The sequence below is a fragment of the Mytilus galloprovincialis genome, chromosome 2, assembly GCF_965363235.1.
Source record: "Mytilus galloprovincialis chromosome 2, xbMytGall1.hap1.1, whole genome shotgun sequence".
NCBI classification, from domain to species: Eukaryota; Metazoa; Mollusca; class Bivalvia; order Mytilida; family Mytilidae; genus Mytilus; species Mytilus galloprovincialis.
The window spans coordinates 31,957,614-31,973,205 of NC_134839.1; the positions used below are offsets into that span (position 1 = coordinate 31,957,614).

Below are 15,592 nucleotides of genomic sequence, written 5' to 3' on the forward strand. Positions count from 1 at the left end.
TAAAAAAAACCCATGTAATGTCAAAAATTTGATCACAATCCAAATTCAGAGCTGTATCATGCTTGAATGTTTTGTCCATACTTGCCCCAACTGTTCAGGGTTCGACCTCTGCGGTCGTATAAAGCTGCGCCCTGCGGAGCACCTGGTTTAAACTAGTTATCCCAATAATGATTGTAGCCAAGTTTGGTTAAATTTGGCCCAGTAATTTCAGAGGAGAAGATTTTTGTAAAAGTTAACGACGATAGACGACGGACGCCAAGTGACGAGAAAAGCTCAGCCAGGTGAGCTAAAAAGGCATCTACAAAACTCTACATTAAAACTAACAATTCCTCATCTCTATTCGTCCTAAAACTGGCCCAGTATTCTCATATATGCTCTGGAAGCAATTCTAGCTCAACCCGTAGCTCCTACCTTATAGCTCATCTCTACAGTGTATTCACACGAAACTGGCTTGGTATGAACATATATGCCCAGGAAGCAATTCCTGTGGCTCCCTTATTATTCCTCGTCTCTTCATTCTAAATCTGGCTGGGTATGAACATATATGCCTGGCGGGAAGCAATTCTGGCTCAACTTGTGGTTCCCTTATTATTCCTCATCTCTATTCATTCTAAAACTGGCTGGGTATGACCATAAATGCCCTGGAAGCAATTCTTGCTCAACTTGTGGTTCCCCTATTATTGCTCATCTCTTTTCATCCTTAAACTGGCTGGGTATGAACATATATGCTATCGAAGCCATTCTGGCTCAACCTGTGACTCCCTTATTACTGCTCATCTCTATTTATCCAAAATCTTGCCGGGTATGAACAGATATGCTCTGGAAGAAATTCTGTCTCAACTTGTAGCTCCCTTATTGCTCATCTCTATTCATCTGGAGAGGAGGGTACTGGACTGTAGGCATTGGCTAGCGGAATGGCTATAGGAAATCAATAACCCATCAAAGCAAAAACGATTATTATTTTCCCATGTTTTGCTGTTTTATTTCTGGTCGCTGGTATAGCTTGTGTTTAAACTGAACTTCTCTTATGGTTTGGGCCTGTTATCTAACTCCCACGTGAATAGATACTTTTCGTATCACACCGTACGGAGTGTGATATGAAAAAGTGATATCAAAATTACGTTAATTTGATTGGCTTATCTCGTAAATTTCCAATATTTTCATTGGCCGTTGATCGGGTCATTATTCACTGGAAAAGGTCATGCCGGGACTACTTTTTTTCTTGACAACTGATTGTTTACTTCTGGTTTTCGCGATTTTCGTCTGCTTTATCGTCTGCATTATCTAATATAAATCTTATCATGGACGAAGAAATAAAGAAAGGAACCCGTGCTTTCGTTATGAAACCTATAAAAATATAAAAAAAAGATATATCTGGGAGTCAATGGAACAGTATTCTGTTCACACAAGAACATACAACACAATAAAATAAAACCATATTAGTTCAAAAAGTATACAGATCAGTACGCGTTGCAAAGAAAAACGGCCGTAAGCAACACAACTCGCAACAAATAGGCCACGCACATACAACTTTTTAGCATTAATTATAGGTTTAACAACTTTCGAGAATTAGATATCGCTTGATATCAACTCGAGTTATTAAATAACGAGGAATTAGATATCGCTTGATATCAACTCGAGTTATTAAATAACGAGAGTTGATATCAATCGATATCTAATTCTCACTCGTTATGAAACCTATAATTAATGTACCATGTTATAACATAAACGCACGATATCAATCTTAATGTACCATAGACCGTGATTACGACAATGAATGTTTCTCCGGTGATGCATTTCGGCCGAAATGTTTTATTATCCAAAATTTAATGTAATTGTGAAAGAGCAGATAAATATAGTGATATAAATGTCGAAGAAGTTTGTTTAATTTAAACATTTGACTTTTTTCACGGGGGGGTCTCTTCCTATATAAAGGTATATACATATGTGCCGCTGGAATGGGTCCCTTTTTTGATCCGTCAAATATATCAATGGGGTGCAATTTTACCGAGGAAATATATCAATAGGTAGTAATTGACCGATTGTGATATATCAATGGGTCATAAATATATGAATGGGTTATGATTTCGCTGTGAAATATATGTATAAGTAGGGATTTCACAATTATTCAATATATGAATGGGGGTGTTTTTAAAATCCCAGCTGCACACCTGTACCCAAAATCCCATGTTGAGACCCCCCCCCCCCCCCCCGTGACTTTTTTACACTTTACACAAACATTCCCCATTCTGAAACTGAAAAAAATGGTCCTACTTTGTTTCATGAAAGAAAAAAGAACAATCTTAGATACACGTATATTGTCTTAGGTAGGTACCAATCGTACTTTGTAAAAACAAATCCCTCTTATTCAAACAAACTAATTCTCTGGAACTGACATTATCAAGATACGTGTACTTATTTCTTGATCGACAACATGTATATATTTGTAACGTTTGGAGGACGTTTTTTTTCAACAAACAATCGGTATTCGAATAGGAAATAACTATGCTCCTCTTCTTTACCAACTTCTTCCTTCATTCATACGAGGTCTGACTTCATAAGGGGAAATAATTAGTATAATTTAACTTTATTCTCCGCTACATAGATGATTTTCTCTCACTAAATAATTCAAAATTTGATGACTATGTTGAAAAGATGTCGTAACTACAAACCATTCCGTTCCCTCTCCACAAATGTGACAGACCGAATAAGACTTATTACCGAGGTTGTATTAACATGAGCAACCGGACGGTGTCATTGTGAAATGAGGACATGAGTTACTCCCAATTTTTGGTTAGGATCGTGTTGCTTAGTCTCTAGTTTTTATGTTATGTTTTGTGTCCTATTTCTTGTCTGTTTCTGACATTTTTAAGACAAATCAAGTTCACCCGTATATACATTATACTTTGTTTATGTTTCATGTTGTTTAGGGAATTTTACTGCAATAGCTAAATTGGCATATTGGAAGAGAGTCGATTATATTATCGAAATAATGATACAAGTCCTTTACTTCTTGATATTTATCCAGATAATCTGGCGTGAATACAAAATTTAATCCTGGTACCCACTGCTGGTACTTTTGATAACTATTTAGTCGGATGATATAAAAAATTATGTAAAGGGATATATACCTATAGTTATATATTTCAATTAAGACTTTATTATCTATAATTAAACCTCATAGATACCAGGATTAAATTTTGTATTTACGCCAGATGCGCGTTTTGTCTTCAAAATACTCATCAGTGACGCTCGAATCCAAAAGAGCTAAAAAAGACCAAATAAAGTAAGAAGTTGAAGAGCATTGAGGACCAATATGCCTAAAAGTTTTGCCAAATACAACTTAGGTAATATATTCTCTAAAGGCTAATCTAAGGAAGAAAAGCCTTAGTGTCCTTAGTATTTCAAAAATTCAAAAGTTTTGTAAACAGTTATAATTTATAAATATGACCATATCAATGATAATTCATGTCAGCACAGAAGTGCTTCCGGACTACTAGGCTGGTGATACCCTCGGGAAATAAACTGACTCCGCCACCAGTGGCATCGACCCAGTGATTGTAAATAAACTCATAGATACCAAGATGAAATTGTGTATTTACGCTTTAGTTGTATATATTGACGTCCAGTCAAGTATGGACTTTTGTGTTTCCAACAATATCAAAAACCCATATGAAGAATGATCACATGATTGTTCAGATGTTTCTCCGCGAGGAATGAAAACCCTATGGGCCTCTATATCAATTCCCTTCATTATCAAAATTTGTCGAACATCGCTACACATGTATAAATGTTTCCTCTAGCTAACAAACTCCTTCTCTCTAAAGATATGTGTTACTACCAGAATTGATCGCCAGATACTTCAGATTTTCCAGATAATCAGCAAGTCATTGAAAAACATCTGCAGATTTCTGACGCTTTAGCAGACGATAACTGTCTGCATCGTCTGGTTTCTAGTATATCTAGTTGTCTGCCCTTATCAAGTACACCAGATTCTTTATTATTCTTAACAACCGTCTGGCAGGGTGGACAGTATTTCAAGAACAAATTGGAATTTGAAATAAGTGCTAAGGTAAGCCTTAAATATTTCTACGCTGTCAGTCACATAATGTTTAGTTTTTTATAATACTGGATTTATTTTTTGTAATTTTTCATAAAAAGATTAACGGAAATTTGTAGTACTGAGAAAATTAAAGTCTTTGTCTTCGAGGTGCCTGCCATATTAGTTCATATGAATTCTGAAACATAATCAGGATGTCGTCAGAAAATCAATGGAACTAGTAACTCAGACATTGGCGTTTCTTTCACATCTTTCCAAAGTCCTGCCAGCGTCGATCTCATCGATTAATGTCGTATTGTCTGGTATAGAATTAATTAGTTATTTTATCAGATTTGTAGATTACTGGACATCCTGCAACGTACCACGTGACACATGTTGTATTTTACTATGCCATAATGATGCACACAGTTATCGTTAGAGAACATCTGGAGAATTAATGAGTGTAGTCAGATAATTAACATACAGCTACTAGTGTGTACATGACTGTGTAAAATTGGCATAGCTTCCAGTAAATACAGTAAATAACTTTTGTCATGCTCCTATACAAATTTAATTTCTAAATAGTAACAAGGATTTTCTATTTGATATAACCTCATTGATAGGTATAAGTATATATAAGAAGTACATGTTGATATCATAATTATTACGTTTTATACGCTCAACAATAGAAAGGACAAATCATGTCGACATATTTAAATTCCTAATTATATATACTATATTAAGCATGCAACCGACTATTTTAGTCTGAATTAATTGAAGACCATACGGCCATGTGCTTATGCCTTCGAGCTGTTGTTGTAATATGAAACAACAGGAGCTAACACTGATCATAGCTAGTATTTCTTTTACAGTTCAGAAGCCTGCATGCGGAAGAAAGCAAAGTTGAACTGGTGTCCAAAGAAGCGAAGAAAATTTAAAAGTGAGTTCTTAGTAAAGGTTGAATTTTAATTAACACTTACTATACATGGTTCATGTTATACTCTATTTCATTTTGTAACTGCTACCCCCTCCCCCCTCCCCAACACACACTATTTCGCCGGGTTTTTTTCTTACGTTATTTTAGTATTATCTTAGTCAAAAATGCTAAATAATTCTGTTGGCATTTTTCGTTTCTAATAGCAAAAAAAGTGTACAAGTTAATTATTTTCAATCAAGATACGGTCAAAATTTTGTTTAAGGCAAAAGCCAGAGTCAGTTTTTTTTTCAAATTCTTAGACTGCCTCCTCAAATAAGTGGTTCGTACCTTAAACTTTAAATCTATCTCGAGTTTATACTGGATCATTATTCCGCTATGTTATTTCTAGTTAAAATAGACTGGGGCGTTTGGGGTTAAACATGTTTTCGTAGGTAAATAAATTTGCTGTGGATTTATTTTTTCATGAGAGTGTAAAAGAGTATAACTTTCTGTAAATTGTGGAATTGTAAAAAGTAAAATCACAAAATTAGTAAAATAGAGTCAATACGTTCTTGTTCAATCATTTGTCGCTTTGAAGGTGTCAGGATTGTCATCCTCAGCCTATGCAATGTGTTACTGCAATTTGCATTTCGAAATGACATAGTGACGTTTTTTCGGCGAACTGGTCAACTCCACCATAGCGAATCACATGACTTTTGACATAATCAATAAATACCAGCAAAAAATATCATAATAAGTAAAGAATTTTCGCATAGAAATTGAATGCATGGGAAATGGCAAAGTTCACAAAGTATAGTCTGATTAATCATTTAAAAAAAAAAGTCCAAGCAAAAAGGGGGGGGTCGGTACGCCCTCTACGCCCCCCTCTGGATCCACCACTGGAATGGGATTTTTCCAGAGGACAAATAGATCTATTGCTTGATGCCCGATAACCGTTACATAATTTAGAATGTTTTATATCATGTCGAAACTCTATATGGGTAGAGAAATCTTACGCAAGGGAGAGAATTACTGGAAAAATGTTGAGAACTATACCTATTTTTCATTTTCATCAAAACTGTTAGACTTCTTGTAGGAATTTGACTTTGAATGACGAATTTCATAAGAATTTTGCATAACATAAATCGGTAGTATTACCCCTAAATGACAATTTTATTAAATTCAAATCGTCAGTCAACTTCTCACATATATAAGTTATTGCCCTTAACGTTAAATGATCATTCTAACAAATTTATTTTATCGTTTTGCTTATTATCTTGAAAATTGTAATAGATAGATAGATATAATCTAAGCAAAAATTATCAGCAGAACAACATGTACAGATATTTTATAGTGACCGAAATTGTAAGCCGATTTTTAAATATTTCTTTTTCTGTTTTTTATTTACATCCTACGTCTCTTGTGGATAATTTTTACAATGACAATCATGCCACACCCCCTTTCAATGATAAATAATTATAGTTAAATAATACGATTAAAACAGTCCTTATACTACCAAAACGATGTGTCATACTGGTGACGTCGTCCTGGTCATAAATCTATATTGCTTTTCGGCCCGCCGGGTCCAATATTTCTAATACAGACTGCGGCAATGAATCCTGAATTACATGTAAACATATATTGTGCATGTAATTCAGGATTCATTGCCAGTCCGTATTGGAAATATTGGCCCTATATTCACATCATTGCCAGTCCGTATTGGAAATATTGGTCCTATATTCACATTTGATGTATGATTAAAGTCAAATTATTATGCCGTGATAACGGGAAATGAAATCTAGCAGGACACGGGAAATTACAAAAAATGAAAATTGCTTACGTACATAGTGTAAGCGGGATACTGGAATCTGACAAAACAGTAAGTGGGATCCGGGATCAGAACCTCCCAATGAGACCCCCTTCAGAACAAGTCTGTATTGAAAAAGTTGGATTATTTAATAGAAATGTTATTAACTGGCTGCTTCTGTATTGGCACTGGTATAGATTCTCAGTCAGCTGTATATGCCCTCGACCAACACGGGTCTCGAGGCCAATACAGAAAACCTTGAATATATACCAGTGCCAATACAGAAACAGCCAGTTAATAACACTATAGTATTTTCATGTTTTCTTTTTCTATTTCAAAACAAATAGTCACTGTACTTTTGTTATCTTTGTAGGGATTGTCATGGAAACGGATAATCATGAACCATCAAGTCAAGATGAAACAGAAGTTCTTGTCGAATCTGCAGAGCCGACGCCATTGGTGATATCAACTATTACATCTGAAGCAGTTGGAGAATCCGAAGCGGCTGCAGAGTCGTCCGAGTTACCCGATGAAGACGAACCCGCAGAGAATAACGAGATGATAGAAGTCCCGCAGTGCCCGAATCCTTTGCAGTGCCGATATTGTGGAAAAGTTTTTACCCGCTCTTTCTACCGCAAAGAACACGAACGAATACACACAGGTGAAAAACCATTCTCTTGTAGCTTTTGTGGAAAGCGATTTAATAGCCAAGGCAGCTGTCGTAAGCACGAAAGAACACACATGCGCAGTAAGAGTCGAACACACGAATGTGAACATTGTGGCAAAAACTTCAAAGACATGACAACCTTGCGAACTCACCTAAGAACTCATACTGGCGACAAACCGTACTCGTGTGACGTATGTGGGCGATCATTTAGTTTCGAAACCGTTCTCAAAAAACACATGATGTTCCACAATGGTCAGAAACAATTCCAATGTATGGTTTGTAGTAAGTCGTACTTTACCGCATACGATCTACGCGTGCACGTGCGCTCACACACAGGGGAAAAGCCATACAAATGTCATTTTTGTAGCCAATCATTTGCAACCGGACGGAGAAGGAATCTGCATGAAAAGTGCCACGAGAAGACAGGAGCGCATCATTGCAAACAATGCGGAATGATATTTAGATCGGTAGAATCCCTTGCACTACACCAAGTAAAAAGCCAACTAGCCGGTGGTTGTAGTTATATAAACAATACTCACCAAACTATTGCCAATGAAGATGTAACCCCAGAACCAAATCATTACGAAAAACCTAATGAACAAAATAAGGCTTACAACCATTACAACGGATTAAACGAAAACGAAGAGTTTGATATTGAATTTCTTGGTCAAACGATACACGACAGCAACCCATTCGGCAGTCCGAATACCTCTCAATCATATGAGGTACACAAAACTAATATTTATCCAACTGGACTTCTGAAATCTACCGAAGGATGTATAAAAAAAGAACCTATTTCAGACCACGAAGTTTACAATAATGAGGAGTATTACGAAAGTTTGTCCATTCAAAGATCTATTCACCCAATCGCTACTGTAGATCACCCAATTGCTTCATCTCAAAGGATACACTCGCCAGTTCAGTCCCGAAACTTTTTTGATAGACCATTACCTGAACCACAACAACTTTCTGTGATTTCGACAGACGAAAAGTACGTTCAGACAATTATGTTGTCGGATACAGATAAACTTTTTAGCGACATGGAGACGGCGGGAAAAGTCCATGAATGTAAGCACTGTAGGATTATTTTCCGAGAGTATAGTATGTATTTGGTGCACAAAACACTGCATATTAATCCAGTGAAACCATTTGTTTGTCATTTATGTGGCAATGAGGCAGATAATGGCGTTGATTTTAATGCCCATCTCATATGGCACATGAAATGATTCAACAAAGCGGGACTTAATCATTCCAGTTGCTTGGAATTTCGTAATCTGAAGATGGTAGCAAACCTGGGGCTTACTAAAATAACATAAATATACTGCATAAAATATAGAAACAATCATATGATGATCATTTGCTGAAGTAAAATCTACAATAAGATTTTTTCTTGTTGTTATACCTCAATTCGAAAAAAAGTAAAATAACAAAAGTACTGAACTCCGAGGAAAATTAAAAAAAAAGTCCTTGATTAATTGGCAAAATCAAATGACAAAATACATCAAAAAAATGTACAACAACTGTCATATTCCTGACTTGGTACAGGCATTTTCAAATGTAGAAAATGGTGGATTGAACCTGGTTTTATAGCGCTAAACCTCCCACCTGTATGACAGTCGCATCAAATTTATCCGTTATTTTTACAACGATGCGTGAACAAAACAGACATAATCGGTAAAATAGTCAAAATATGGTTACAGCAAAAGTGCGGTCAACACTTTAGAGATTCATCATTGTCTGTTCATTTTTTTGTACATACATATTTCTTAATTCAGATTTATAAAAGAGAGGCCAAAGTGACATTCAAACACACAATTCAAAAATAAACTGACAACGCCATGACTAATAAAGACAAAGACAAAAAGAAAAACAAAAGAACACAAAACACAACATAGACTGCGCAACACGAAACCCACCAAAAACTGAAGGTGATCTCAGGTGCTCCGGAAGGGTAAGCAGATCCTGATCCACATGTGGCACCCGTCGTGTTATAAACTACAAAACTTTTCATCACTGCGGTCATCTTGTTATGTATAAAATTTAAGTAATTTGTTTTAAAAAAGTATTTACACCGACAATCCAAACATATATACTGTGGATTCATTTATTTTCATGGCTACAGATTTTCGTGGATTGAGGAAAACTTCCATTTTCATGGATATTTGATTTCGTGGGCTTTCAAAAGTCTATATTTAAGCGGGTATAATTTTTTTTCTAATATAGGATTTCGTTTTTTTTTTCTATAAATAAACTTCATCGTATATCTGATAGAAAAATGAAATAAAAACATCGTTCATTTAAGCTCACAATCTGCCTCCGAAAGAAGCACACATTTTTGTTAATGTCCGTTTTATGTTGAACAAATAGAGAAATAGAGGTAATATCGAAATAAAAAAGAACTAAATTACAGAAATCGCTTAAATTTTACAATTATTTAGTTTATGTACAGATTATTTGAAAACAATAATAAAATATATAGGTCACCATGAGTTTAAAAAGATATTTCAATTTTAATGCAAAAAAATGTCATGTTTTGCACCAAAGGGAGATAATTTGGAGCCTTTTCAATGATATAAACATTTTGAAAGTCATCTGGGGCGCCAAACCGATTCGATTTTTTGGGTTGATTTTTGTACCATATCATAAAGTAATAACTAAAAGTGTAATAAACAAAATTTGTAATGAAAAAACAAAAAAATCAATGAAAATTGGTATCCAACAAATAATGAATTTATAAAATCCCCACTTTTGCAATATCCTCAACAATTTCTGTATTTATTCAATACAACACCACTCTTTAGTCTTTAGTAAGTGTCCCAAATGACACTGTAAACACTTGTGTACGTTTCCTCTTTTGTAGTTTCTTCACATATGTAATGTTCACTCATGTACTTAATTGAAATTGTGGCTGCTGCTTAAAAAATTTTGACTTAATTTTGATATAGATTTATAGTGTTTTTTGCTGTATAGTGTTTTTGAATCTACCAGACTCCGTTAAATAATTTTCCAGATGGCACAATATCTCATTTCGATTGTCTCTATTAATGTCTTCTTCATCGATTCCTAATAAGGCGGTGTCTAAATCCATGTGTATATTTCCTGTAATAAAGTAAATAGATGTTCTCATTCTCTCTCTAGCCTCCTCATAGTTAGAACAATGTAAAAGATAGTGTTCTACAGTTTCTGGCTCTCCACAGGAACAGTTTTTGTCTGATGATGGTATAATTTTGGATTTATAATCATTTAGATCACAATAACCTGTTCTCAAACTAGTAGTAATTGAAAACGACCATTTGGATGGTAAATCTTTTGGTATTTTCTGACAGACATTTTGATGATAATTGTAATAATTTCTGCCACGTTGACTTGATTCCCATTGGTTCTGCCATTTTCTTAAAACACTTTCTCTTGCTGCACGTTTTATGTCCTGCCTGGTTACTTCTGATGGTTCTTCTATTTTTTCAGCTTCTTTAGCTCCTTTTTTGGCCAGTGAATCAGCAATGTCATTTCCTTGGATATCAGCATGACCAGGTGTCCATTCAAAATTTAATGGAATTCCATTCATCTTTAATACTTTCATGTTTTTCTTAATTTCTCTTATGACTTTGATGTAATTCTCTGATTTCCAGTTTAAAGTTAAAATTCCAATTGAGGTCTGACTATCTGAAAAAAGTGTAATTGAGTCTGTGTTAATACATACTAAAATGAATAAATAAAATTCTAATGCAATTAGTTTGTAACAATCGTTCTGATTGGATGACAGCAAGCGTAAAATTCTCTATCTCCTTGTCTGTAACTAAGGAAGCCGACATTTTGAATTGCGGAATGTATTGTCATGTTATTTCTGCAATAATAAACAAAAAACTCACTTGTTGCGCCTAAAAATCTTCTTATTATCAAATTTTATTACATTCTGAAGCGGCACAGAAGCCAGAAAACGCCCGGTGTTTATGTCTGACGCCGGAAGCATACCTATGACGTAACCTAGTGTAGGGACCAAAGAAGGTAACATCTTTTCGCGGAATTTTCTTTAATGAAGATTTTACACTGAAATAATGATTGAAATTTAATTATGAACTTGTTTTGCATTAGAATAGAGATAACTGTATTGTATTTGAATCTTTGCGGACGTCCATCGGTAGTTTTACTGTCGCAAATACCCGTTTACCTGTCTCCGCTCCGCGTCGCCAGGTAAACTAAATTTGCGACAGTAAAACTACCGATGGACGTCCTTAAAGCTTCAAATACAATACAGTTATCTCTTAATTAACCGCTACACATGCTCTTTTACAAGGTCAAAGACCACATGTACTTTGGTTCGAAAAAAGGTTTAATGACAAGGAAAATTCAAAACGGAAAATCCTGTATTAAATGGCAAATCAAAAGTTAATTTCATTATAACTAATGGATAACAACTGTCTTATTGCTGACTTGGTACAGATATGTACTTGTATAGAAAATGGTGGATTAAACCTGGTTTTAAAAGCTATCGAAATCTCTCAAATGTCAGTCGCATGTTCTAAGTTCATTATATTGACAAAAATATGTGACCAAAAGAAACGGGCAATGTTTCCAAATGTATTAGAGGTCAGAGGCCAACACATCTACATTTCAATAAACGATTTCACGTATTTTTGTCCATTGAAGTTTTGGCTATTCATACTCATTACTGGTGTTTAACGATTGTTTGTGTTGTAAAATTATCACATTTGGTTAAAAGGTCAGAAAGCAAATTTTGCAAATAGTCGGCACAAACGTTATAATAGTACGCCTGGAACACATATTGTTTGTCAAACGTCTGATGCTGTAAATGACGTAAGGGGATGACCATTTGATATTCTGGGGGGGGGGGGGGGGGGGGCAGGAGGATTTGTTTTTGATCGGTTATTTATTTTTGTAAACTTAGAGGACAGATTATTCATTTTCTGCACTATTGAAGCAAGATTTTTCATTTTCATTAAGAACTTTTAAATGTATTGGCAAACATACTACGCCGAGCGGAGCGAGGCAAAATTTTTTTTGAAGGGTTTTGGAGCCACTGAAGGCCCAAGAAGCTATAGAACAAATGATGCAAAATCATGCTTTCTGGTTGTTCCGAAGACCCTTTCATACACATCTGAAAAAGTGCAAGACTGAAGTTTCTAGGGACAACATCAAAAGATCAATGTGCATGATAAAGCAAAAACGGAATTCACATAGTTAGGCCTGTGGCTGCTGTTTTTTTTTAAAACTCATGATCAAGTTCATAACAAAATTACTAGATTACAAAAGGAATGCAACACTAACAGAATACAGAAGGGCAATCAATGAACAAAAGACAAATAAATAAGAAACATTGATCCCGAAAAATCAGGCCTATAAGTCTCACTGTCTGAGGGAAAACAGAACTTTCTTCTTGCAAGGCCGTGAACACAATTTGATATAGAGACAAGCGTTTGGTTTTGAAATTTCCTACATGTGGTTACGGCCCTGTTAAAATAAAGGTGAGGTAAGGTTTCCTGAGACAATATACCTCAAGTTAAATGAAACCAATTTTCAGACATTTCAAGTATATTTAAATAATATTTATACTTTTGTTATTAAAAAATTTGGGAAGTGTCCCGATTTTTTTTGGGAAAAAAGATGAATTTATGAAGAATCTGGTGCCATCTCATACTTTCGATTAGACCTGCTGAGTTATTTATTTTCTATACATTGCAAGTCGGGTAATTTATTTTCAAACTACCACAGAACAAACCATTTATTTTTGTGATTATCAAGGCTGAGTTATCTATTTTCAAAATCCTCCTGCCCCCCCCCCAGAATATCAAATGGTCGTAATAAGATGATTCTCCTATAAACAAGGCTGGTTCCATAATATTACTTAATTTGGGAGGGCCCTCATGGGGTTTTTGATTATGTGATTACTTGGTCGTTTTTTTAATGATTATTTGATTATTAAGCCAAATATTTCATGATTATTTGATTACCTAGGACTGTATTTTTAGTTTATGATTATTTGATTACTAAAGATAAGCAAATATTTAATGATTATGTGATTATATTGACAAAAAAATGGTGATTATGTGATTACTAGGACCCCCCCATGAGGGGCCTCATTTGAGCAAATCATATTTGGCTCTATATTTAGAAATACTTGTTCTGAAATCATGTAATTGGGTACTTCATATGATAATGTATGTGAGTCGGAAGTCATGTACCGAATTTGAGTACTGCGTATTCATATGATAAAAGTATCATGAACTGATTTAAAAGTAAAACGATCCTGCCTACCAACTGGAGGAAAAGCTGAACATGACTTGCACCAAAGGGAGATAATTTGTGTTTTTTAGGCCTCCATAAGTCAGTTCTAGTCACACATGACTGTTTTCACGTATTCACAGTACTCATTTGACTGACTAGTGCTGACCCTGGCTTACAAATGCTGCACTATTTCATTTTTAAGAAGATGGTTGTTTCTTAGATGTTCAAGACATCATTTGTAAGCCTGAGTTAAAATTGGCCCTTTGGTTTCCGACGACAAAAACCCTTGAACGTTTTTGAGACGCGTCCCGGTCGTACTTATGGGCTGTGTGTTTCAAACACACCTGCATACGTTTTAGTTAAAGTCGAACGATCTTGAAGAGTATACAACGTGCCCTAAACGTGTCTCAAACTTATCTGTAGCGTTAGCGACGTCATAATGTTTGAACCGACGTTGATAAGTTTGACCCGAACTTATCAAGTCAACTTTCGGTTGCTGGTGAAACTAAGACAATACTTCCAAAAGACGCAAAATTGAAATACAGCCCGATAAATCGATTATCAGGTTATCGGCATATTAATATTGTAAAATATCAGCTGCTCGACATAATATGAAGGCTTTTTGATCTCGTCCGCTGCGCTTACTCGACAAAAAGCTTCATATTATGTCTCGCAGCTGATATTTTACGATATCAACATATGCAGACAACCTGATAATCAGTACATATAAAGTAAAAGTCATCTTCATGTTCGAGTTGTTGTCTCTTTGAAAAACTCCCCATTTCAATTCTCAATTTTACTAATTACAAATGGGATCAAGTTTAAATAAACCCTGCCACAAAAGATGAACACCATGTAATCAATTTACAACTAGGTGAGGTCAAGATCTGACAAACCCTACCAGACAAACATTCAACGATAGAGGTGCCTATGTACATTTGCCACTTATAACTATGGACTAAAGTTCAGAACTGTGCCTATTATTGCTTATAAAGTTTTATGTTTCATTACATGGCCGTGGTCATTGTTCTACATTAAAGATACGTGTGAATAAATAGACATTGTTCTTATGACCACGACCAGTAATTACTAAAGACCTGTGAGGAACAACACTTTTACGACAATGCCTGCAGTACAGTGTTCAATACCTGGATGTGACTATGTCACTGACGATTTTGATGCAGCAATCGTAGCTGTACTCATCACTGTTCATAGTACAACACACGCTCTGGAGCCAGTCACAGCAGCGAAAGTAAAAAAAAGTGAAAAGACCGGTTATATCAACAGCTGGAACTAGTGAGGAATGGGCATATTTTGAATCACGGTGGTCCGTTTATGTTGAAGCAACGGAAATTGCCGGCCGTGACAAGGTAGTTTAGCTTCTAGAATGCTACGATGAGCAGCTACGCAAGGACTTGACACGATCAGCAGGGGGTAGTCTAACAAACAAACCTGTGCAAGAAGTGTTAGCCGCAATCAAGAAACTTGCTTTTCGTGAAGAAAATACGATGGTGGCAAGAGTCACACTTCATAATATACACCAAGACCGTGACGAACCAGTGCGTAGCTTTTGCGCACGTTTGCGAGGACAAGCTGGTGGCTGCAAATTCTTCATACAGTGCCCTGCATGTAACGCAGATGTGAACTATACAGACACCATTATTCGCGACATTCTTACACGAGGCATTTCCGATCCAGGAATCCAACTAGATCTCCTCGGTGACAAAAACCAAGACATGACCCATGAAGAAGTCACTCAATTCGTTGAAGCAAAAGATTCAGGGAAACGTTCTGCATCTAGATTACTTGATTCACAAACAGTTCAAGTAGCTAGCAGCTCTTATCAGGAACATATATATGTTAGATATACTGTTCCCAGCTCTTATGAAAAGGCAAAACAGACAGCCGTGAGGGACAAAA

The 15,592-nt window shown here is 35.6% G+C and overlaps 1 protein-coding gene across 3 annotated transcripts; it reads left to right on the forward strand.

The window, feature by feature from the left end:
• The first annotated feature begins 3,793 nt into the window (after window positions 1-3,793).
• On the forward strand, window positions 3,794-8,812 carry LOC143063375 (uncharacterized). Of its 3 annotated transcripts, none has more exons than XM_076235493.1 (3): window positions 3,794-4,072; window positions 4,912-4,979; window positions 7,136-8,812. In XM_076235493.1, exons 2-3 carry the CDS (start codon window positions 4,925-4,927, stop codon window positions 8,653-8,655), a joined length of 1,575 nt encoding a protein of 524 aa, XP_076091608.1. In that variant the 5' UTR covers window positions 3,794-4,072; window positions 4,912-4,924; the 3' UTR covers window positions 8,656-8,812. The 3 variants fall into 3 exon arrangements, with proteins under 3 accessions (XP_076091608.1, XP_076091609.1, XP_076091610.1); XM_076235494.1 differs by lacking the exon at window positions 3,794-4,072 and adding an exon at window positions 4,386-4,577; XM_076235495.1 differs by lacking the exon at window positions 3,794-4,072 and adding an exon at window positions 4,641-4,662.
• The last annotated feature ends 6,780 nt before the right edge of the window (window positions 8,813-15,592 follow it).

Bases quoted from the DNA above. Each gene is read 5' to 3' on its own strand.
- LOC143063375 (XM_076235493.1), top strand. From the start codon at position 4,925: ATGCGGAAGAAAGCAAAGTTGAACTGGTGTCCAAAGAAGCGAAGAAAA. The intron at 4,980-7,135 runs GTGAGTTCTTAG...TTATCTTTGTAG, and splicing joins GAAGCGAAGAAAATTTAAAA to GGATTGTCATGGAAACGGAT.